The 26799-nt window shown below is 39.2% G+C and overlaps 1 protein-coding gene across 1 annotated transcript in view; it reads right to left on the reverse strand.

The window, feature by feature from the left end:
- PLCE1 (phospholipase C epsilon 1) overlaps window positions 1–26799 on the reverse strand; it is a 299036-nt gene that overhangs the window by 250076 nt on the left and 22161 nt on the right. Inside the window, exon 2 of the mRNA XM_081823078.1 lies at window positions 8401–9951. Coding sequence (XP_081679204.1) covers window positions 8401–9597 — 1197 coding nt within the window. The 5' untranslated portion in view covers window positions 9598–9951. The remainder of the gene's footprint in view (window positions 1–8400; window positions 9952–26799) is intronic.

Raw genomic sequence — 26799 nt, forward strand, 5'->3', positions numbered from 1 at the left:
GGGTTCTGAAGGACAGGGACAGAGCTCCTGGATCTTGAGAGGAGGGGGCTTCTTTCCTTTCTGGCCCATTGTAGATAACAGCAGTCTCAGATGCCCCCCTTGTAAACACAAAACAGTTGGAAACTTTCCCAGGGGTTTTTGCAGCCAATTGAAATGGAGGGCCAGGGGCAAGGAGATGGAAAAATGTCCCCTCTCTGTCTTGCAGGCCAAGTCTGTGGAAGTGACAGGCATGGGTCTCTAGGTTCACAGGACTAAAAAAGACCATTCTGAATATCAATGGAAAATTCTGATTCTGTCCTAGGTATTGCTCAGAGAAAGTGTTTCCAAGCTTTGATGGTCAGGGGGAAGCCAGCTAATAAGCCTGAACTGGGTCTGGGGAAGGAGAGAAGGAGAGAAGGAGACATCAGCAGTGGGTGGAAACTGCCTTTCTTTATTTATAATTCAAGGAGTCATTCAAGAAATATGTATTAGTACTGACTGTCAGTGAAACTCTAGATTGGAGTCTGTGGTGGCGGAGGGGCCTACAGGGAAGACCACCAAGAGGATGTGAAATCTTAGCTCAGGACTAAAGGACGGGTAGAAACTAGCCAGGTGGAGAGGGATGTTCTAAACCATATAATAAATATATTTTAGTCTTTCCAAGCCATGTAGTCTCAATTATAGCTCCTCAACTCTGCTGTTACAAGGAGAAAGCAGCTACAGAAAATACACGAGTATTAAAAGGAATGAATGCAGGGGCGCCTGGGTGGCTCAGTTGTTAAGCGTCTGCCTTCAGCTTGGGTCATGATCCCAGGGTCCTGGGATCGAGCCCCATATCGGGCTCCCTGCTCGGCGGGAAGCCTGCTTCTCCCTCTCCCTCTCCCACTCCCCTTGCTTGTGTTCCCTCTCTCGCTGTATAAAACCTTTGGGAAAAAAAAAAAAAAGGAATGAATGCAGCTGTGCTCCAATAACCTTCATATGTGAACACTGAAATTTCAATTCCATATAATTTTTATGTGTCAGGAAATATTATTCTTCTCTTGATTTTTTTTAATGCTTTAAAAATGAGGAACCATTCTTAGCTAGTATTTTAACAATACCTGCATGAATGTATACGGGGCGGGGGCACGGGGGGTTAGTCAATGCCATTCCTGAGCTAAGAAGATGACAGGCATTTCTAAACCACAGATTCTCTTAGATCTTCTACCAAGGGCCAGGACTAAGGTGAGACAAGTGAGCTGCCTAGGGCTCAAAATTTAAGGAGGTACTCCCTGATAAGTAGACAGTTGGCACTTGTGAAACCCTGAGATTGAGGCCTCCTTAAAAGTTGCCACCCAGGCACCTTGCTTGCCTCTGCCTAGGCCTGGTCCCACCACTTGTGCATAATGAAGTACATTACCGTGAAGTGGTGACCTCCTCAAACAGTCCTGCCTTGGATGCCTTCCATGTAATGCACAAGTTTGCAGATGACAATCTGGTTCCCAGCCACCTCTCTGGGGCACAGAATTTAGACAATAAGAAAAATGGCCTATATAATACAAGCTTAGGCAGAAGAGGAGGGAGAAACTACACAGAATGGAGTTTGGAAAGAATTTGGGGGAGAAGGAAGATAAAAAATTTGACTTAACCGTTGCTGCTGGTGGGGTAAGTTTGAAAAAGACTGAGAATGAGATCAATGTCCAAAGAATATATTTAACAAGTTTCACTGTGCATTAAAATTATAAGCCTTCTTTGCTACTTTCTTGACTTGCATTCATTATATCCACATTCATACCTATACACACACACACACACATATATTGCAAATCATATATGTGATAATGGACTTACATCCAGAAATGTAAATAACTCAATAATAAAAGAAACTTGAAAATAGGCAAAGGATTTGAATAGACATTTCTCCAAAGATGTACAAATGGCCAAAAAGCATATGAAAAGATGCTCAACATCATCAGCTATCAGGAAAATGCAAATCAAAAGTACAATGAGATATCACCTCGTATCAACTAGGATGGCGATAAGCAAAAAGGCGGACACTAAGAAATGTTGGTCAGGATGTAGAAACACTGGAACACTCAAACATTGCTAGTGGGAATGCAAAAAGTTGCGGCTGCTTTGGAAAACAGTTTGGCAGTTCTTCAAAAGGTTAAACACAGTTATACAACTCAGTAATTCCACTCCTGGATATATACCCAAGAGAAATGAAGACATATGTCCACACAAACACTTGCACATGGATGTTCATAGCAGCATTATTTGTAACAGACAAAAAGTGGAAAGAATCTGATGTCCAACAACTGATGAATGGATAAATAAAATGTTATATGTTCATACAATGGAGTGTTTTTCAGAGGTAAAAAAAAAAAAAAGTACCTATACATGCTACAGTACAGATGTACCTTGAATCTTAAAAATATTGTCATGTTAACTACACTGGCATTAAAATTTAAAAATGTATTATGCTAAGTGAAAGAAGCCAGTCAAAAAAGTGTGCATGCTATATGAGTCCATTCATATGATGGTCCAGAATAGGGAAATTTATAGATACACAAAGTAGATTAGTGGATGCTTCTGGGTGGGGGAGGGGAGATGGGATGAGGAGAATGGAGGGTGATAGCTGGAGGGTGATAGCTAGTGGGTATGTGGTTTCCTTCTGAGGTGATGAAAATGTTCTAAAATTGTGGTGATGGTTGCACATATCCGTGAATATATAAAAACATTGGATTTTGCATTTTACATAGGTGAACTGTATGGTATATAAATCATATCTCAATAAATCTATTAAAAACAGAAGAAATCAAAGAAGTTCTCCTTGCCTCCAAAGAGCTCTGCTATTGGGATTCAAAGTATGGGTTCTCCTTACCCTTGAAAGATGATGGTGTCTCTGGGTTGCTGAAGACTGAGCGTTTGAGGGGTGATGGCCTAAATGACAGGGACGGGGCATGGGCTCAAGGGCTGAATGTTGGTTAGGGTAGGGATTTGGATGCCTGAGCTCTGCAGGACCCATATTTAATCTGAGGCTCTATATGCATCCACGCCAGCTGCTAGAAAAAATAACCAATAGATGGAACACCATATTGGTGTCATAAGGCTCATCAAGACCAGAAAATGACCCAGTACCACTGTCAGAACAGCTTTTCAGGGAGGGCCCTGACTGAGCCATGAGTTAGTCTAGTCATGTAAGGGTCAGGGGATGGTCACCCCTCACACCCAATGATGCTTCAGTCCTTGATGCTGAATCCTGTGGCCACTGGGGAAGAAACCTCCACACTACTCCAAGAGGGCTATAAGCCCTAAGGGGACAGTTATACTTGAATCAGCACCCAGGGAGGGGACCAAAGGGAGAGGGACACTATTATCACTCATGACTACAGGAGGTCATTCTATGGGTAGCTTGTGTAGAAATGCAGGGTGTGCATTAGATCAGGACTCCATGTGATGGTCTTATCCCTGCCTATGGGTTCCGATTCTTTTCAGACCACATTTTAACCATGGCCCATTTCCAGGGATGAGGCCTTTCCAGCTGCTAATTCCTATTATGCAGGACATCTGGGAAAAAGGAAAAAAAAATCCTAGTGCTGATACTGTCCCAAGGCTACCATCTTAATAACAGTTGCCATGAATATATTCACCTTAAATTAGTGTCCAGGGTCAGCATTTTTCATTTTCATTCCATTTTTTTGCCAAATCCTAGCCAAAGAGCTGGTGTAACTACAGAGATGTGGAAGTAAATTTATCCTAAACGGCGCCGATGCAGTTAATAAGGGAAAGTTGTCCAATCATCAGAGTCGGCCTCTGACAGCCTGTCACATTTTCCACTGATGCACCAGACGTGACTAAACTGTGCAGGGGCTGTCCGTCCGGGATCTGGATTCCCTTTCACTGTGCTCAGCAGGAAGGGGCCAGCATCGTCCTATACCCATGTCATGAACTTGACATAACCCTTAGTAATGGAAGAGGAGGCCTGGCATGCCACTGAGCTCAGGCTTTTAGCTTAGCCTGCACACCCTGTGAAATTTTAATTGTTTCAAGGTCCACACTGTACCCAACCTGTAGGGAGACCAAATTTCTAGAGGAGAAAATAAAACATGTTGCTATTTCAGCAGCCATCTGTTACAACACTGGACAGCAGGGCTCAATGGATATCTGATCATCCCTAAAAGTTACAACTTGGAAGATGAATTTATTATTGGTTGGTGCCTTGACATCTAGCAGAGAAAATATGGACTCAAAGACATATATACTGACAAAGGTATTTATGTTAAACACTCAAAAATTTTTCATTGCCTCCTAAATTTAATTCTCTCTGCTAAAGAGTAGAATACAATGTGAAGAAGAAAGATATATTTTAGAAGGAAGAAAGAAGAGTAAGAACTAGCAACACAGAAGCTGGTTTGATTTTCCTTCTTAATTTACAGTTTTTCTAGTCTGATTTTTTTAAACAATAAATTCATTGTTTTCTATTTTGCCGTACATATTCTTATACAGTGACTCCTCCTGCAGACCATGGCAGGGACATAAATGAAGGGATGATATGGGAGCTCGTGGCCTGTCTGCCCGGGCCACCCTCCCCTCCTCCACGCTCCATCCTTCAAGGCACACGGAACTCAGGTTACATGAATGATTCCAGGACAGGCAGAAACTTCTTGTCCTTCATATTCAGAATAACTCTGAGTACTCCAAACTCCCCCCAAAATTCAGGCAGGGAGAGGATTTTTTTTTTTTAAAGATTTTATTTATTTATTTGACAGAGAGAGACACAGTGAGAGAGGGAACACAAGCAGGGAGAGTGGGAGAGGGAGAAGCAGGCTTCCTGCTGAGCAGGGAGCCTGATGCGGGGCTCGATCCCAGGACCCTGGGATCATGACCTGAGCCGAAGGCAGACGCTTTACAACTGAGCCACCCAGGCGCCCCTGGGAGAGGATTTTTTTAAAAGGAAAAACACCCTTAACAAACTTTCAACCTGGAGACTTCAGCCACTTGCCAAAATATGCCATCTTGTGAAGCCAATAAATGGAGAGCAGGAGAGCAGGAGGAGCGTGGCTCTAACTGCATAAGGGGTAGAGTTTTCATTTCTCACAATGCAAGGGGAGGAGGATACCAATATGGTTAGTCAGTCAGCAAGCATTAATCCTCATTAATGTCTCCCATTCTTCTCTGCACAGCTGTGCAAACATAAATTAATTGGGTCATTCTGACGAAGGCATACAAGAAAAAAATTTCAATGGGAGGCAGAGGAACTAATTGGACACACAACACATTCTTCAAATGTGCAGAAGCGTTGTACAAGCTACCACATCATAGACTGGGAGATAGACATTCAAATTCACACCACCATAAACTCCCCTATGGGAGAAGCTCCAAAAAAGCAGAAGGAGGTGGGGACATGTTCATGACAAAGCATATGATAAACTGCCAGAGTGAGAACAGTGGTTCCCACTCCTTGCCAGATGCTGTGCTGTCAACTTCACAGGGCCATTCCATTTAACCCCCTAATAATACAATTACCTCCAATTTACTTATAAGGTAATTAGAAACAAAGAAGTCAAAGAACTTGCCGGAGGTCACACCAGCAGTAAATGGAGGACTCACAGTGGTTGACTTTCAATTCAGGCTGACTGACTCCAGAGACCATGTTCCTAAGATGACATTGTCCTGTTTTCTATATACTTGGCATTAGGCTTGCATCTCAGAGAGTAGAAAAAAGGTAGGGCCACTTCTTGCCCTTAATCAACTTATAATCTGATTGGGGAACCAGGATGGATATGTGTGAAATGGTCAGGGACAGGAGCATTGCATTAGGGTCTGCATTGTTCTGGTGAAGGAAGCCACTTAGAGGAGTTGGGGGAAGTGGCTAAAATTCATCTGTGCAACTTTGAGAAGGATTTCTACCAGACTCTAAACTAAAAACTGAGACACTGAAAGAATACTATACTTTAGAAAATACTGATTCATTCCTGCCATAGTATGGTTTGACTATTCAAAAAGGGCTCTCCCTTTCAGAACTCTCCCTTCAGAAAGGACAGGACAGTCAGCCCCTTCCCCAGCTTCATCTTAATGGTTCATAAATATGCCCACAGCCTCCTGGAAACCCAGTCAGAGAGGAGAGAGGACTTCTTAGAGTTCACTCTGACCGAGGTGTAGCAACCTCTCCCAGCCTCCAAAGACTAGGAAGGGAGGATATGATTTGCATCATCTCTTTGGTCCTTTTCACTGGAAATTACCCATCCCAGGGCCTCTGACTGACAGAAAGGGGCAGACTGGAACTAGGGACCTGGGACCCATGAACATTCTCAGGAGAAGTGGCAGTGCTCCAGAAATTAGAGGAGTGAGTATGGTCATGCCAGAAATTATTCTGCAATTATTTACAGCAGACGAATGACCCTCATGCCTGTGTAAGTGTGTGTGGGGGGCGGGGGGGGTGGTGGCCTATGATAACGGTTCTCAACCAATCGGTTTCCATTCCCTTTGCTGCATTTAAATTTCTGTTGCATTCTTAACATTCAACTTCAGGTATGCATGAATTTTTTAAATCTCTGCCTTTTTAATTGGGAAGACACATTACTGTGATGAGGTCCTTTCTCCCTGCATGGACAAAATTCAGTCTCAAGAGCTGGGGAGCCTGTGTGTCGCTGACATCACCTTGCTTGTGACTCAGGTTTTATGAGGAATCAGATGAGGTGGCAAAAACAAATCTGCGAACACTTGCTGGGTGAATGGTAGGTTGAATGCACAGAAAGAAGGGCCTGCGGGTCATCCCTTTTCAGGCAGGCTTTCAGCTCAGCCCTGCCACTCCTGAGAGCCCAAGCAGGGTCAGGGTCTTTAGGAGAGAGCAAATATTCCTTAAATGTCCCGACCAAAGAACAAAGAGCTCAGTTAAAGCTCCTGGACAGCGGTTCTCAACTCCACAGAATCATAGAATCCCCAGGAGATCTCTGAAAAAACATTCATGTTGAGCCCGACCCTAGCGATTCTGATTCAGAGGGTCAGGAGTGGGGCCTGGACACTGTGGTTCTAACACAGAACCAGGGTTAGAACTGCCGCACTGAACACAGCCAAGTCCAGAAGCATCAGTGAGTGTGGTTACTCAATCAACAGACTCTGAAATGAACATAATTCTTCTGTTCAATCCTAGCTATACCACTTAGCAGTTAAGTGACCTTGGACAAGGTACATGACTTCCCTGAGACTCTGTTTTCTTAGCAATACAATGGGGTTAATAATCATACCAGTATCAGAGGGTAGTTGAGAGGATTGCATGAAATCAAGTATGTAAATTATGTGACCCAATGTCTAGTACGTGTAAAATGCACAGTAAGTATCAGCTCCTGTGACTGATGATGGTGACAGTAAAAATACACCAGTTATGTTTCAATAAAAGGAATGTTTTTCTAGACTGGGTATTTATTCACAAGGCCAGGTCTTAAGGAATTGTGAAACACTGGAATGTGAGAGTTAGACATTTGGCATGTCCTTCAGTTATGAATATAGGCAATAAGACTCAGTAGTAGGAGCAGCACCTATGATCTTGTCACTGATAGAAATCACAGATATTTCCATATATTACAGTCATTGTCAAAACCGTGAAAGAGTATTTATATTTAGGGTGACCAACTGCCCTGGTCTGCTCAGGACTGAGGGGGTTTCCCTAGATGTAGGATTTGCAGGGCTAAACTGGGAAGTCCCAGGGAAACCGTTCCCTACTGACATTCCTCACTACTTAGAAATTACAGTAGTTATCGCCTCACTGAATGCCACTGTCCAATGTGTTAATAAAGAAGCACCTACCCTGCTGTATATCACAATTTCAAACAATATCTTGGTAAGTGTACCTATGGCCACATAATCTGTGTCCTTTATAACACTTTGTATTTCATTTGATGCATTTAAAAGCATTGTTCTGAGTCCACAGGCGTCACCAAATTGCCAAAGGGGTCCATGGCACAAAAAAAGATGAAAAGGGAAGAAACTGGGAACATTGGTTGGAAAATGGAGGAAACCAGATTTTAAGTGCTTTTAGGCCCTGCAACCTAAAAATATGGCAGAAGGAAGACATAAGCATGTACCTCCAAAGGACACGACTAGATAATCAGTCAATGGAGCTGCTTTCCCACTATCAGCAGTCTGTCTTATAATCCTACAAACAGTAACCAGGGAGTCTCCCTAATTTCTGCACTCCTGATGACATATATATGTGTATTTTACATATATACTTACCTCGTTGCAAAGTTAACTCAATCTTGACAGCTACCAATTGGAGTATCACGTTAGGTCTACTGGTTTCCAATAACTACAAAATGCTTCCCCTAAGAATCACAATTTGACAGAACTTAAAACTTTCCATGAATTAAAACAATGGAAAATTGGATTTTCAAAGATCAAATTTAAAGAAGTGGTCAAAAATGAAACTTTAACTCTTACCCGATACCACTGGGCTTCTGATAGGCACTGGCTCCCGTCCTGCCTAATCGCCACCGCTGACAGCCTTTCCAGAATTCTCCCACTGGGCAATAAGAGACCACTTCTCTTCTGATCGATGTAACTGTAAGCTCCCAGCCCAATGTGACCAGAAGGCAGCGTTCTCATGATTGCCCTTGTCCCAGTATACACAGATTTCTTTACTTCCCTGTCATTTTTACAAAATCTCCTCACTAACAAAGTGGACCTCTCCTTTTTGCTCTTAAAAAAATCTTCTTCTACATCTTCACAATTTTCAGGGAAGTCCTCAAAATGGCTCAGAAAGGTCTTGGCAGGTGGACTGTTAGTCAAGTCCTCCCTGCAAAAGCTGTCACTTGAACATACCACACTGGCCCTTTGGCAAGAACCTTCAAAGCACAAGTCATCCAAGGTGTCACAATGATCACACTGAAGCTGCCCATTCTTATTATCACAGTTTTCGGCCAATTCCATGAGTTTACAAGTATATGCCACATAATTTTTCTTTTGCTCCCCACCAACACCAGGCAGTGGTACACAGTTTCCACGATCATCCAAAATCAAGTTACCTGACAGGGTACAGAAAGCATCTGACACTCTTCTCTCAACTTCATAATGAAAGTGAAATGCTGCTGTGTTACTGTCAGGGTCTGCCTGGCCAGTCTCTACAACAGCTGACTGACTTCCTAAGGGGCCAATGTCCATGCGAGGTCGATCGATTTCCAGTTGAATTCCAGGAAATGCCTTTCTTTCCAGTGAGGATGGGATTCCAGTTTCCAAACATGGGTCTTCCTCCATGACAGAAGTGCACATGTCATAACACTGGCTCTGAGGAAGGATGCACTGGTGATTTGTCAGTATGTTGTTGTGGTTAATGTTAAGGTTTTTCACAGAAACTGGTGTGCTTTCTGCCCAGCACTTTTCATTGCTGTTCTCATCGCTCACTGTTTTCTCCCTTGCTATGGAGAGAATCTTGGGCAAGCTGCTTCCAGAAGATTCTTCTTTAAGCTTGTTCATCCATGGGATGGTAGAAGTCTGCCTGCTCTGCCTGACACTATGTACCTTTGGAACACTGATGTCCGAGACCTTTTCACTACTTTCATCTACAGCCGATGGAGTGGACGTCACTTTTCTCTGAGTCACAGGTGTGAGAACAGAGGCTGCCATTTCTTCAGACGTCATCTTGATGCACACACAGGTTTTAGCTATTGCTGTTTCTCCTCTCTGGTGATCATGTCAAGATGCTTATAAAACAACTTATTATTAAAATAATCTTAGATATACAAGTCCTCTGAGAAACAGTGTGACAATTTCTTTGATTCAGGTGCATTAAGAGCCAAATAAATTTCCCCAGCTATCACTTCCCGTCGTCTGCAATATGTTTTTCTAGACCAGGGTTTTAAGGTGGCAGTTCAACTTTCTTTCCTCTATTATTTGAAGTAATTCTTTTGGAGATTTTTACTCGGGATTGCATTCTGCAAATTCTGATCCATTACTGACTTACTAATGATTTTAAAAATCCAGTTTCAATGTTTCCTGAAAGAAAAAGACATGATGTCAATGCTGTGGCACTAAATAAATTTTTTAAAATGAACTTCATAATAATTCTAAGCTAATGCTAAATATGAACCAATTTTGAGGAAGGAGTTTTGCAATTGATAGCTACTTTCAATGTTTTAGGTATTTGTTTTTCTGATTTAATATTTCAGAAATTCTGTTTCTAGCTGAAGTAGAGTAATAACAGAGACCAGAAATATCCCACCATCTTAAACAACTGAAAAAATCAGAAAAAAAATTACGAAATAATGGTTTTTAGATATTGAACAAGAGGTAACACAGAATAGTGATTCCTGAAATAAGAAAGAAAAAACAAATGAGGTGAGCCCTATAAATGCCCTAGCTTACAGCTTGAGAGCTATGCTACAGGGGAGGAAAGAGGAACTCAGGTTGAACCCAACAGAGTGCTGATTTAAAGAAAAAAAAAGTTGAAAGTTCAGTAAGGCCACAAAAACTGGAGAAAGAAGACAAATTAAGTGGAGAGGAGCAAAGATAAGAATGGTAAAAGGCTTCTCATGAGCAACAATGCAAGCTATGGGGAGGTGGGTGGGGGGATGGGTGAAATAGGGGATGAGGATTAAAGAGTACACTTATCATGATGAACGAATAAAATAAGAAACAATACAAGCCAGATGAGAGTGGAGTAAATCTTTAAAGTACCAAAGTACTTTATTTCTTTTAATACTTTAAAAGGAAAAAAAAGAAAAAATACTGCCAACGTAGAATTCTATACCCAGCAAAAATATCTTTTGTAAATAAAAATAAAAACTTTCTAGACATATAAAAGCTGAAAGAAGTCATCACCAGCAAACTTGCATATAAGAACTGTTAAAGGAAGTCCTTTAGGCAGAAGGAAAATGATACCAGATAGAAATTTGGATCGATGCAAAAGAATAGAGTATGGAAAATGTTAAATATGTGGGTAAGTACAAATTTTCTTATTGTAAATCACTTAAGATAGTTGATCTTTTGAAGCAAAAATAATAGCAATGTATTATGGGGTTCTAACAAATGCAGAAAAAAATATATGACAATAAAAACACAAGGTCAAGAGAAGAGAAATGGAAGTGTATTGTTATAAGATTATTTTCTACGTGAAGTGGTATAATATTACTTAAAGGCAGGCTGTCATAAGTTAAAGATGTATACTATAAGCCCCAATGCAACCACTTTAAGATATAGGTAATAAGTCAAAATATTAGAATCATAAAAAATTTCAAAGAATCAAAAGGCAAAAAAGGGGAAAAGATGAACAAAGAACAGATGTGACAAATGTGACTGTGTGTGTGTACTCCCTCTGTTTTATTTTTTTAAAATATTTTATTTATTTAATTGGGAGAGAGAGAGAGGTAAAGCAGGAGGAGCAACAGGCAGAGGAGAAGCAGGCTCCCTGCTGAGCAAGGAGCCTGATGCGGGGTTCAATCCCAGAACTCTGAGATCATGACCTGAGCCGAAGGCAGACGCTTAACCAACTGAGCCACCCAGACGTCCCTCCCTCTGTTTTATTTGAATAAGAAATTTTTCAGGTGAATGTCGGTGGACATAAAGATTTTCAATTTATGAAAAGCATTATTAAAAAAATAATTCAGCTTATCTTTATTCTCCAAATTATTGAACCCTGTTCTATGTTTGGAACTGTGTAATGGGCTAGATATCCAGGACCTGCTTGCAAGTCTATTGAGAGAGGGAGAATTGAACAAATTTCAATCCAGTGTGGCAAGTGTAATTATCAAGGATATATAAGGCACTATGAGACCATGTGTACCCATCACAAGTATACCATTCCTTTGTAGGTAAAGCTGTCGTTTCCAAGACAAAGGATGAGCATTCATGCTCTGCTGTCAACAGCAGATTTGATCTATCTTTGCCCTTTGCCACACAGGTGTCCCTCTTCCCCTCGCTTCTCCCTTTTCCTCTTGTACCAAAGAAGTAGCAACTACTCTTCCCTTACATATATGCCACTCAAGTGCAGTCACAAACTCTCACCTGCTCCCAGCACATGCAGTCTTCACAACTACCTTGAAAAATCAGAGGACACCCTATCAATCAGATAGTTCACAGGGAGTCAGTAAGGCCACAAAGAGCAGCAAGGTCCTGGTTCAACCTAACCCTTCCACCTTTTACATCCTCCTTCCAACTTCGTTTCTTTTTTATTTTCTTTGGGGAAATGACTCTCTTATTTTTGAAGATATGTGCTCAGTGTAAAACAATTCAAACAATGCAGAAAAACACAAAGAAAAAAAATTTTCAACTTAACATAAATCCCACTATCCAGAGATAACCACTATTAATACTTTGAGAAAACTCCTTCCAGAAGGCTCCCTATGCACCAACACACAGAGGTATATGTATATAATTACACAAGCACCTGATCATGTTGTACATCCTGATTTACACTGGCTTTTTTTTTTTTTTTAACAAATTCAATTCATGAATAGCTTTTCATGTCAAGAACTATATAGATAATTTTAATGGCTTATGGCTTATGGCAGTAACTTGGTTTCAGTATCTTTGCTCTATTATTTAGAGTAACTTTTAAAGCCAAAACCTCCAGACTGACTGTTAATGTGTCCTTTCTCACCTATGGGAGGAAGGTAATTCAAAGCAAGTGCTGCTTAACTCCTGTTTTAAGCACTTTGAAATTATTAACTCATATAATTCTTATTCAACCCTACAAGATAGCATGATGGTTTTAAAATATGTCCACGAATTCTCTGATACTCCTCCTCTCAAAAGCTGGGGCCTAACTGCCTTCCCCCTTGCTGTACTCAGTGACTTCCTTCCAACATACAGAATACGTTGGAAGTTACAGTTTATGACTTCTGAGAGTAGATCATAAAAGGTCATAAAATCATTGGGGTTTCCTCCTTGCTCTTCCTCTTGTTTGCTCTGGGGGAAATCAGCTGCCATGTCATAAGGAGAGTTCCATGTGGCAAGAACTGAAGCCTCCTGCCAATAGCCACTGGTGTGAGCCATCTTGGAAAGGGATTCTCCAACACCAGTCAAGGCTTCACATGACTGCAGCCATGGTCTACATTCTACATATTGATTCTAACATCATGAGCAAGGCTGAACCAGAAGCACTCAGCTCCCAAATTCCTGAACCATAGAAAATATGAGATAAGAAGTGTTTTTTGTTTTGAGACACTGTTTTGAGGTAATTTGTTGCACAGCAAGAGAGAACTAATACAGATCAGTTCTATCATTATCCACATTTGACAGATTAGAAACCAAAGCACAGAGAAGCTAAGTTGCTTGCCAAAGATCACACTGCTGGAAAATGGTGGAGTCAGGATTCAAAACCAAGAAACCTGACTCCAGAATCTATGCTCTTCACCATAGTTATGCTGCTTTCTTGCTACCTAGTTTGAAACCCCACGGGTTTGAATTCTTGATATCTGCTAGCTGAAGAGATTCATGGCTTCCGAGAGGATCCTCTTGTATTTGAGTTTGTCTCTGGAAGGCTGAGATCTTTGTTTTGCCTCCAGCTGTAATCACGGCCGAGGACTGAAGACTCCATCTCAGGTCATTCTTTTATTCAACAAATTCTTATTGAGTATGACATTAAATGAGGTGGTAATCTGTCCTTGATTTCTTTATAAGCTAATAAATCATCAGGTAAGGTACAGTGCAAGTAGTGCTATAATCTGGGTTAACACAGAGAAAGAGCATCTAAATCAGATAGTGGGGACAAGGCGGGAGTGATTGCCAGGGAGGTTTTCTGGAGGAGATGATGATCAAGCTGAGTTTTGAAAGACAAGAAGGAATTCGCTAGATAAAGAGGTGGTGTGGAGTTTTCAGAAAAGATTCTCATGGAAAAAACAATAAGACATTGGCACCTGGCACTTCAGGCAAATATTTTTTTTTTTAAAGATTTTATTTATTTATTCATGAGAGACAGAGAGAGAGAGAGAGAGGCAGAGGGAGAAGCAGGCTCCCAAGGAGCAGGGAGGCCGATGCGGGACTCGATCCCAGGACGCTGGGATCATGACCTGAGCCGAAGGCAGACGCTTAACCATCTGAGCCACCCAGACACCCACTTCAGGCAAATATTTTAACTACTTTGGGTTTGGGTTGATTTCCTCTCTTGTAAGAGAAATAAAATCACCTGTTCCATCAGATTATGAAGAAAATGCTTTGCAGAGTGCCTGGGTAGCTCAGTCAGTTGAGCATCTGCCTTCAGCTCTCAGGTCATGATCCCAGGACCCTGGGATCGAGGGCCACGTCAGGGAGACTGCTTCTTCCTCTCCCCCCTGCCTGTGCTCTCTCTTGCTATCTCTCTCTCTCAAATAAATAAATAAAATCTCGAAGAAAAAAAAAAAGAGAAAAAAGAAAATGCTTTGGGAATCAAAAGTTAAGGGCAAATGTTTGTTATTCTATGCCTTGTAAAGTTCAGCAGTTCTGTTGGTGGCATGGTGTTGAATTTACTTTTGTCAGATGCACCCACTCCACTCACCAGGTTCACTCAAATTTAAATTTTAATTCTATAACTGGGACTGACTCCCTGAACCCCAGCTGCATGACCATGAGCTGGTTATAGGATCAATCCCGAATTATACTTCCCATTTCTATAACATTAAAATGAAACACACATATTTTTCTACCTACCTCCTCTTGGTTAGCCCTAGGTTGTCTATGAAGGAAGATGGGTTAGGTTAAAGTTATAGCTAGCATTAGACAGTTGGCTGAAAACCTGAAGCACTGAATAAAGATCACAGTCAAAGGGTTCTGAAGAAGAAAGAGATGGAGAAAAAGATTCTTCTTTTCTTAATGTGGTTTGTAGGGGAAACTAGAGAAGGACCAGCCTGGGAGAGATCAAAGGATATGTGGGTTAAGAATATGGAAGAATAAGAAGGAACTTGTCAAGGTAGCATTTCCAAGCTAGAGATGAATTGGGATGGGTAAAATGTTTAGGGAAATGAATGGCCATGAAGTATGGCTATGGAGATGCCAGGGTGCTGGAAATCCTAGACAAAATGGTAAGAAAAGAAAAAGAAATGAAAGGTTTAAGAAGAATCAGGAGTGACATAGAGTAAGTTTTCAGCTTCAGGATAGAGAAATATCAGTCACAAATAACCTTGTTGACAAATTTCCATGGGCTAAACCAGGGGCTAGCAAACTACAGACAGAAGTCCAAATTTGACCTGTTATCTGTTTTTGTAAATAAAATTTTATTGGAACACAGCCATGGCCATTCATTTATGTAATGTCTATGGTTTCTTTTGCATTACAATGATAAGAGTTGAGAAACTGTGACAGAAACCATGCAGCCTACAAAGCCAGAAATATTCACCACCTAGCCCTTTATACAAAAAGTTTACCAAACCGTGTGCTAGATAAATGAGTTAATAAAATGCCTGGTTAGAGCCCGAAAACTAAGTGGGAGGCTTAAAAGCCATCTTCATATATTTGAAGAGCTGAGATGAGGAAATAGGCTGGTTACATATTGTTTCAAAAGGTAGGATCAGGGCCAAAACAAATGAATTACTGGGGAGGTATGCTTTGGATTACTGTAATAAAGTATTCTCTTTTAGATCTGTTTAACAAAGGAGAAGCTATCTTGGATGGCAGTCTTCTCCTCATTGTTGATACAGGGATTTAAATAGAGAGAGGCACAGTGTTCAGCATAGCAGGTGTTCAATAGGTGTTGAACAAATATTAGAGTGAATGAATACTGTCTATAATGGTTAATTATAAAAATAATGGCTCATACTTATTGAACATGTATCTTGTGTCAGGCATGTTCTAAGCATGTGTATATAATATCTCATTTAATCTTTATAATAACATTATCAGTAGGGTGGCAGAAACTACTAATTGTCCCCAAAAATCTGTTCTCATTTTTCTCAGTAATAGAACCTCTGAATTTTAGCCAAGCATATGGCCATCCCTCTATCGGCCTCACTATTAGCTAGATGTAGTCATGTCACTAAGTTATTACTAATTAGAAATAAGCAGAAGTGGTTTGCTATTTCTGGGAAGTCTTTGAACAGAAAGGTGTGCCTTTCTCCTCCCCCTTTCTCCTTTCTGCTGGCCGGAGGGAAGTCATGATGACTGGAGCTGAAGCACCCATATTAGACCATGAGGTAAACATAAGAATGGATACCTTTCATAGTAAAGAAATAAGATAGAAGCATGGGTGCTTGTTTCCTGGATTTGGGGGAAAGAAAAAGAAATTTTATGTTGTTTAAGCAACTACTATTTTAGGTTTTCTGTCACTTACATCCAAACTTTTTCCTAACTAATAAAGGTAAATACTATTATCACTTCCATTTTATGGATTATGCTCAGAGTATTTGAATGGCTTATCTAAAAGTAGAGATGTAATATAACAAGGAACCTGTAGAGAGAATTCCTGCATTGGAGGGAAAGTTATATTCACTAATTGGCAATATGTCTCCACTTTTGTGTTTCTAGGCCAAATGAAATCCTTTGTGTCATAAAGAACAGTTAAATGAGAAAAATATTAAATACAAGCCCATTGTTTTTTATGATTGTAAATGTCAGAAGGAGGTGGGATTTAACACCACCACCAACAACAAAAACTATCAGACAACTATCAATTATTTATTAAGCACCTGTTACATTCCAAGTTCAGAAGTAAGGTAGTTGTGGACCAGGAGATCAGTAAAGTTCTGATGGAGGGGGATTTAACCTGGAACTTTACAGAGAGGTAGCAATTACTTGTATCCATAACCAAAAAAGAGACCTTGGGTAAAAGGAACAGCATAAAGGAAGATAAAGAAGTAGGAAAATACAATGCATAACTATGAATTTATCTGAAGTTCTTAGGAGAACATTTAATTCAATCAAAGAAAGTGAAAGTTGTAATTTCACCATCATGGGAAGAAATACTAGGGCAACTGTCAAAGCTGGTAACAGGATGTAATAGTCCTATTTCATCTTTAAACTTAAAGGATTTTAGAGATTCACTTATAGTATCATGTATATGACAGATAAACAACCATGCCACAGTTATTCACTTATGCATTCTCTTCCCCAAAGACCACTCTGCAAAGAGATGAAAGAAAATATTTTGCCTACATAACCCTTCCTCCCTTTCTCCCTTCTACAGGCACACCCACACGCAAACCCTACATGATGAGTCAGTCTTCACTCTTTCTTCTCCACTGAATGTTTGCTGCTCCACTCCCTCCTGACCTCCTTTCTCTGAACTATTTAATCTTTTTTTTTTTTAAGATTTTCTTTATTTGCGAGAGAGAGAATGAGAGACAGAGAGCATGAGAGCGAGGAGGGTCAGAGGGAGAAGCAGACTCCCTGCTGAGCAGGGAGCCCGATGCGGGACTCGATCCCGGAACTCCAGGATCATGACCTGAGCCGAAGGCAGTTGCTTAACCAACTGAGCCACCCAGGCGCCCCTTCTTTCTCTGAACTATTATGATGGAAACCCCATAACTTACAAAGAAACAAAGCTTTTAAAACATTCCCCAAAGGCACTTGTGTACTAATCTGGGTCCTTTTCCAAAACCCCACAGACTTAACCCATTGTGACTTCCACTCCCTTTATCAGAAAAGTTTCAAAGTCTGTGATGCTAGACTGTTGACACAGAGAACCCAGAGATACCCTAATCTTTATACTCTGTGTATATTAAATAGGAGTTAAACGATAGGTAGATGCCAAAGTTATACAAATATTTTTGAACTAATATATTGATAAGGTTGCTAATATAGTAAAATGGAGGATCACAAAAGAAGTTTGCTCATAACATGTTAATTCTCAATTATAAAACTCGCAAAGAAAGGAAATCCTCACTGTAAACACGGTCTCCGATCAGCCTGCAAATCACCCCTCTCACTCTATTACTCTCCCAGAAATGTGGAGTCATAGACATTATTAGAACTTTAATCCAAGAGTGGAGGCAGATAGGATTGCAGTGTTGTGACACTCACAGGACTCCCTCTCCTTTGCTGAAGTACAATCACGTCAAGAAATTCTGGAGTTATGCGTAGGTACACACATGCACATGCACACACATACACACACACACAAAGATGCATGTTTTTGGTAAGAGAGATGAGAAGGGAGAAAAGTGAGCAGCAGAAGGTGGTATTAGAACCCTCCATGATTTAGTCCCAGTCTATTTTTTCCAGCTCCATCACTGACGAATACCCCCAAGGAGAAGATATCCTGTCACACTGGTCTTTTGCCATGTATTGAACCAGCCTAGCATTAATGCCTCTGTGCATTTCCCTTCCCACTGTTTTCTCTCTCTGCTAAGACTCCTTCACCCACCTTAAATGGCACCTCCCCTCTGTAGCCCTACCTGAAACCCACTTGAAGCATTAATTGCTCTTATCTGTTTCCCACAGTTCTTACTACACTTCACCAGTACAACGTATCATGAAACACTACACTGTAGCAATTGATTATATAGGAACCCTGCATGGATTGAAAGCTTGTGAAGAACAGAGACCTTGCATCTTTAAACTTAAGGAGGTTTATAGATACTCTGCACCCTACATACCTGGTACAGTATCAAGGTATATAGTCTCAATAGACATTTTATTCTCTCCTTTTCCATGGCTCTTTGAGCCCAATCCTTGTTCATTAAGACCTGGATCCTTAAGAACTTTCAGTCTCCTAAGTTCCCAACCTCCTCCTGTTTCACTCCATCCCATATGATTTTCAGAAAAATATTCCCCATCACTTCTTGGACTTTGGCTAGGTTCAAGCACAGAAAAACATTCCCCAAACATTATTTTAATCATATCATTCCTTGAGAAAAAACCTACCCTAATCCTTTTTTTAAAAAAGATTTTATTTATTTTTTAAAATCTTATTTATTTTTGAGAGAGAGAGAAAGATCACAAGCCGGGGGAAGGGTAGAGGAAGAAGCAGACTCCCCACTGAGCAGGGAGCCCAATGCAGGACTCGATCCCAGGACCCCGGGATTATGACCTGAGCCGAAGGCAGGCACTTAACTGACTGAGCCACCCAGGCACCCCAACACACCTTACCCTAATCCTTAAGAATATCATCAATTAAAAAAAATTCCTATTCCTATAGCAACAATGTCCACAATAGCCAAAATATGGAAAGAGCCCATCAACAGCTGAATGGATAAAGATGATGTGGTATATCACCCCATATATATATACTATATATACATATATATACCCCATATATATATACTATATGATGGACTATTACCCAGCCATCAAAAAGAATGAAATCTTGCCATTTGCAACAATGTAGATGGAACTAGACAGTATTATGCTAAGTGAAATAAGGCAGTCAGAGAAAGACAAATACCATATGATTTCACTCATATGTGGAATTTAAGAAACAAAGCAGATGAACATAGTGGAAGGGAAGGAAAATTAAAATACGATAAAAACAGAGAGAGAGGCAAACCATAAGAGACTTTTAACTATAGAAACAAACTGAGGCTTGCTGGAGGGAAGGTGGGTGGGGGATGGGGTAACTGGATGATGAGCATTATGGAGGGCACTTGATGTAATGAGCACTGGGTGTTCTATGCAACTGATGAATCACTAAATTCTACCCCTGAAACTAATAATACACTATATGTTGACTAAATTGAATTTAAATAAAAAATTTAAAAAAATAAAAATCAAGAAAAAAAGTATTTGAAATGAACGAAGTTGTTAATATCGGAATTTGCTAAAGCAATATATACATACATACAAATCAATGACCTCTTCTTCCATCTTAAGAAACTAGAGAAAGAACAAATGAAATCTGAAGTAAGAGAAGAAAGGAAATAAATGATATAGAGAGATTGAAATGAAAACAATAGAGAACATCAATAAAATAAAAAGCTGGTTCTTTGACAAGATCAATGAACTTGATAAAACTTCTGCTAGAAAGAACAGGAAGAAAGAGAGAAGTCACAGATGATCAATATTCAGGAATGAGAAAAGTGATATCACATAGATTTTATAGATAATAAAAGGACAATAAAGGAATGTTATGAACATTATACCCCAAAATTTTACCACTCAGATGAAATAGACAAATTCCTTGAAAGTCACAAACTATGAAAATTTATTCAAGAAGAAACAGACAGGGATGCCTGGGTGGCTCAGTCCATTAGCATCTGCCTTTGGCTTAGGTCATGATTCTAGGATCCTGGGATAGAGTCCTGCATCGGGCTCCTTGCTCAGCGGGGAGCCTGCTTTTCTCTCTGCCTACTGCTCACTCTCTGATAAATAAAGTCTTTAAAAAAAAAAAAAAGAAGAAACAAACTGAATAGCTCTTAATTTATTGAAGAAATTGAATTTGCAGTTTAAATCTTACCTAAAAAAAAACCCCCAAACAACAAAATTCCAGGCCAAGATGGTTTCACTGGTGAATTTTACCAAACATTTAAAGAAAATATAATACCAATTCTACCCAAACTCTTCCAGAAAACTGAAGAGGAGGAAATACTTTCCAACTCATTCTGTGAGGGCAAATCTCTGCCCTGAGATCAAAAGTAGACAAAGACATTACACACACAAAAAAAATATAGACCAATGTCCCTCATGAGCATAGACATAAAAATTTTAAAGAAATATTTATAAATTAACTGTACCAATATATAAAAAGGTTAATACATCAGTACCAAGTGGGGTTTAATCCCTGGAATGAAAGTTTGGTTTAACATTCAAAAATCAATGTAAATTATCATATTAATAAACTAAAAAAAAGAAAAAAATTCCTGCAGGGGCTTTGGTAATGTAAATTAATTTATCAATTTGGAGAAAAATAATATTTTAACAATACTGAGGTTTCTAATCCATAAACATGGCATAGCTAGCTAACACTAGAGCTCTTTCTCTTTCTCCCCACATATGTGTGTGTGTGTATATATATATATATGAAGAACATATGTATGGACATGCATACCCACATCTATGTATATAAACATATATCTCTTTGCCATTTGCTATTTTATTGTGATTTAAAAGCTTTGTATAAAAACAATATCTGATATCCTCAGAGCTAATATTTAAGTTGAAATACCTTTATATTAAAACTGCCATGGACATCTAATAGTATTTTTAAAACAAAATACTGGGAACAAAATATGCCCTAGAATTAAACTGGCTTTAAACTGTGTTTAGGTAAATTAACTCCTGCACGTTTCTTGTTTTTATTAATATGACATATTGTGTGATAGCTGGGCCTAGCAGTTGTCTCAGTTATGAGTGATATTTACATCAGAGCAAAATTTAAAAAAGAAGACTCTGTAGATCCTGGGGGAATGGGGAGCCCTTCTTGACTATTTTTTGCATGTCATGGATAAAAGAGCTGCTGCATGGCCAGGCTGTTTTTACAATGTGTGTGCTGCTTATGGAATGTCACGCAGATGAACTGCGTTTGCTCACAGGAGGCAGAGGACAGTGGGTGAGTAAATTGTGTAGGCTGTGTAGAAGTGGTAGCAGAGTCAACCACATAGCTCTGTGGAGCCTACACATGAAGATCAAGTCATGCATGGTATTGTCTGAATATGAACTCTTAATAAATTATTAAAACAAAGGATTATCTCAGGGTCCCTCAACAACCTTTGGTTCACCTGGATCCTTTCAGAAGGTGCTGAAGAGCTACCAAGGCAGTTAGACCAGGGAAGCGCAGAGAAGAGAATCTGACATTTGTTGCCACTTCGTTCCACAATGAATTTGTTGCTTTTAAAGTGATGGCTGAGAGGCTGAGACATAGATAACTGGTTTATTATAAACGTATAACTCAGGAACAGCCAGATGGAAGAGATGCGTAGGGTAAGATATGGGAAAATAACAAGTAGCATCCATGCCCTCTCCAAGCACACCACCCTCCCCAAATCTCCACATGTTCACCAACCTGGGAGCTCCATATATATTCTCTTTAATTTATCTCAGTAGTATTTTGTATTTATCTATACAGAGGTCTTGTACATCTTTTGTTAAATTTGTCCCTATGTTAGTGTTGCTATTATAAACAGAATTATTTTATGTTTCAGTTTCCAGTTGTTTGCTGCTAGTATGCAGAAATACAATTAATTATTGTGTCTAGACAATATAACTTATACCCTTGCTAAATTCAATTATTACTTGCGTAGATAATTTGTAGATGACTTAGAATTTTCTACACAGATATCCATGTCATTTTCATATAAAGAAAGTTTTACTTATTTCTTTCCAAAATGCATACCTTTTATTCTTGCCTTATTGCACTGGAGAGGATCTCCAATTATGATACCAAATTAAGTATGAAGACCATATATCCTTGCCTTTTTCTAAGTCTTTGAGGGAGAATATTCAATACATCACTATTTAATATGATGTTAGCTGTGTCTTATAAATGCCCTTTATTAAACTCAGGATGTTCCCTTGCATCCCTTGTTTGCTGGAAGTTTTTATCAAAAAGAGTTTTGCCCAGTAATTTTTCTCCATTTATTAAGATGACTGTATGATTTTTCTCCTTGGTAAATTATATCGATTGATTTTCAAGTACTGAAACAATCTTACAAATTCATGGAAAATGGAAAGGACCTAGAGTAGCAAAATAGTTAAAGGGAGAACAAGTTGGAGGACTTACACAATCTAATTCAACATACTACAAAGCCACAATAATCTGAACAGTGTGTTACTGGCATAAGGACAGAAATTTAGATCAATGGAATAGAATATCCAGAAATACACCTATACATATACAGTCAATTGGCTTTTAAACAAAGATAGAGGTAATCCAGTGGGAAAATGATAGTCAATAAATGGTACTGGATCCAAATAGAAAAATAATGAACATCAACCCCTATATCATACCATACACAGTAATTAATTCAATACGGATTATAAAGTTAAAACTAAAACCTAAAACTGTAAAACATCTAGAAGAAAACAGGAAAAATCTTCATGACTTTGGATACAGAAAAATTTCTTAGGACACAAAAAGCACTAACCACAAAGGGAAAAAAAAGGTAAAATGGACTTAATCAAAATTTTTAAAAATTTAAAACTTCTGCTCTAGAAAGAAAGAAAGAAAGAAAGAAAGAAAGAAAGAAAGAAAGAAAGAAAGACCGACCACAGATTGGGAGAAAATATTCACAAAACAAACATGCGAAAAAGTTCCTGTATCTAGAATATACATAAAACTCTTATAACTCAGTAATAAGCAGTTAACAACACAAGTTTTTTGAAATAGGCAAGAGACTTGAACAGATACTTCATAAAATAACATATGAATAGCCTATAAGCAAATTGTGACAGATCAACAAAATTTCTGTATGAAATAAATGTGAAGTTCAATCCCTTCCTCACACCACACAGAAAAGTTAACTCAAAATGGATCACAAAGCAGATCCTAAATGTAAAAGCTAAAATTATAAAACTTCTAATAGGAAACATAGGAGAAAATTTTTACATCCACTGGAGGAAGCAGAAATTTCTTAGACTGAACACAAAAGCACAAACCACAAAATAAAAAAACAATAGATAAATTGCAACACAATTAAAAACATCTGCTCTTCAAAAGACAAGCCATTATTGTATGGTAGAAGATATTTGTAAGATAAATATCTAATAAAGGATCTGTATCCAGAATACATAAAAAATACCTACAACTCAATAAGTAGACAAATAACAGTATTTTTAAAAATGCACAAAAGTTTGAATAAGCACCTTACAAAAGAATAAAAATGACCTACAAGCACATGAAAAGATGTCCAATGTTATTAGTCATCAGGGAAACATCAATTAAGATCACAATGAGATAGAACTTCATACCCACTAGAATAGCTAACATTAAAATGACTGGCCATACCAAAGTTGGTGCAAACTTGGAGAAACTGGAATATTGTGGTGGGAATACAAATTGGTACAGTGAAAAGTTTGGCAGCTTCTTATAAAGTTAAATATACATTTACCAGATGACCCAAAAATTCCACTGGTAGAAGAAAACTAAAAGCATACATCCACAAATAGACTTGTATGCAAATATCTTTAGCAGCTTTATTCATGACGGCCCAAACTGTTGGAAACGACCCAAAAGTCTATCAACAGATAAATAAACCACCTGTGGCATATTCATGCAATCGAAGAACTTCTCAGCAGTAAAAGGAATGATCTCCTGATTATGTAACATACGTGGATGAATCTTAAAAACATTAGGTTGTGTGAAAGAAGCCAGGCACTGAATGATTGCATTTATTTGAAGTTTTAGACCTGTGCTAATGTAGTAGCTTCTAGCCATATGTGGCCATTTAAGTTTAAGTAAAAAAATTAATTTAAATTAAGTATAATTAAACATTCAGCTCCCAAGCTGCACTAGCCACATTTCACGTGCTCAATAGTCATATGTGGCTCATGGCAACTGTATAAAACAGCACAGATAAGACTACAAAATGGCACAAAGAGGTAGTATACACAGTATACACTTCCCCAACTGTATACTTTCCCCCCCCATTAGCTTTTCAAGTGGACTACAGGCTGCATTTCAATCCCACTTGTGCCCTTGGCCAGGCACCTCCAAGCACTGAACAACCTGCTCAACCGTACAATATGGTGTTGACATAACACCAGGGCTGTGGAATCATTCGATCTGAGTTTGGATCCATCTCCATTTAACTTTGCTAAGGCTTAGTTTTTATATCTGTAACATGGCGGGGGGGAATAATAGTTTCTCTTATAACCTTCACAATAACCCTTTGAAGTAGTAATCCCTCAAAAAATAATACCCTCTATTCTTATTATCATATCCAGAGTCATCACATACTCCTTCCTGATGTAGAACCATGTTTATTTCTTTTAAATCACCTCCCAGGACGATAAAAATAAAGGCTCAATAAATACTTGCTAATGATAGTTCTCTGTAGAATACTATTTTTATGTTAGTAGGTGGTGATTTTTTATCGCATCCAGTGCAAGCAGCTGAATTATTTAAGTTGAGCTCTACGAGTTTACTGGGTGTCAGCACATATGTGCAAGGGACTACTTGACTTCACAAGAAGAGAAAGGCACAATCCCTGCCCACAGGAAAATCATTCACTGTTACAGAACCATAAAGAAAAAACTTAGGATATGAGTTAATATCATAAAATCCTGAATAATCCAGGCAGGCAGTTAAAAAGTGAGAGAATCATTCAACAGTGTGTGTACTGATTGTGCAACTGATAAAAAGTGAAGATAAGAGATGGCAGAAATCAGCATGCACTCAAGTCTTATCAGCAAAGACTTCCCAGAGAATGTCATAGTCTTTAAAAGAGGACTCTGGCCTGGGAAATGAAGCCAGGGAGAAAATGGAGGTGAGAAGGAGTTTGGGCCATGTCTTGGAGATGGGATGGGAGGTTGTAGGTTGACTGGCATGTGGAGGTTACCCTGTCCTCGCTAAGCATAATGGCAGCAGAGGCAGTAGAACCATCCTGGATAGATGCTGAAAAGTTCTCATATCAGGTCAAGGCAGACATTTTGGAAGCCTTGCAGTGAAGGGGAAGAGAAAACTGGGAAGAACCCAGAGCTGCTTCCTTGAAGCCCTTGTATTACCTATCCTATGCATTACAAATAAAACAGGCTTCCCCAAACAGCGAACTGCCACCATTCAGCTGGGATACCTATAGCTCATAATACAAGCAATTTTTAATAGTTTGTAATATCAACACACCCATTCACCAAATGTTTTTTTTTTTCAAACTGGTATTCTATAAGTCATTCCTCAATTAATGTAATTGTCTTTCCAAAGAATTAAAAATACATGTGATGAAAACTAACTCACTCTGGATGAGATAAACATAATAGAACTGCTCTACTACACTAACACATTCTCACATTACAGTCTCTCAGTAAAATGATCCTGATTTAATCAAAATAGGATATGATTCAGCTCCTGCAAACTCTTTTCTTCATGGCTGTGCTTCTTAATCTCCCTCCTACCTGGTTCCACCACATCTGATACCTAGCCTACATTTCATCATCTCATGGAGTAAAACATTTTCCAGACTAAATAACTCTCCAGTTTCATGGAAGCTCTACCATAAAGCCCTAACAGATGGAAAGCATTTTAAATCCACATACTTAATGCATAAGAAAACCATTTCTAGCCATTTTCTTCTTTATATTTGCATTATATTTAACACCATACCAATGAAGATCTTCATAGGTCCTCTGGTCAACAAGCTTAAAAATAATTCCTGTTCCCTATGGATGCTCACCAATGACATCAAATTCTGGGTGAAAGCCCAAGCCAACAGCTGACAAACAGCTGATCTTACTCTAATGGCTTGTTTTCAGTAGGGTTAAAAATGCAAATGGCCTCCTTAACACTCAAAGTTCATTTTAGCTGTGCCCCTGATTTATCACTAAGTAGTCTTCATCCAAAAGGGAGAAGAAATATTATTCATACTTTTTACCTAGTTGAAAAGAAAATGAAGCAAATAAGTTTTTTGGGTTTTGCTACTGTTGTTATTTAATTTTTTTAAGTCTGTAGGCCAATACCTTGGCACTTATGCTATTTTTCAGGGCAGTGTAACCCAAAGTACAGAGCTTTTGGCAGAGTCCACAATTTGAAGCAAGCAAGGTTGCTCTGACCCGCATTACCAGTTTTCAGGACATTCATGAGCCTCTAACAGGTGATGGAGGGCAGGGGGTATCCAGGGAGGGTGAGGATATGCAGGTGGAAGCAAGGAGCCATGAGATGGCCAATCTCAGGACCTGGATGGAATAGGCTCCTCAGTAAATCAATGATGTCATATGATATTTGGTAAGGTAGAGTTCATTTTTGTTACCACCATATCATTATTCCAAGTATCAGTTATGATTTTTATGATTTCCGGTGCTAAAAAAACAAAGCAAGTTTTGGCAAGACTGTTGGACCACATATGGATGTAG

Source organism: Leptonychotes weddellii, chromosome 6 (genome assembly GCF_054177405.1).
Source record: "Leptonychotes weddellii isolate Sample4059 chromosome 6, ASM5417740v2, whole genome shotgun sequence".
NCBI lineage: Eukaryota > Metazoa > Chordata > Mammalia > Carnivora > Phocidae > Leptonychotes > Leptonychotes weddellii.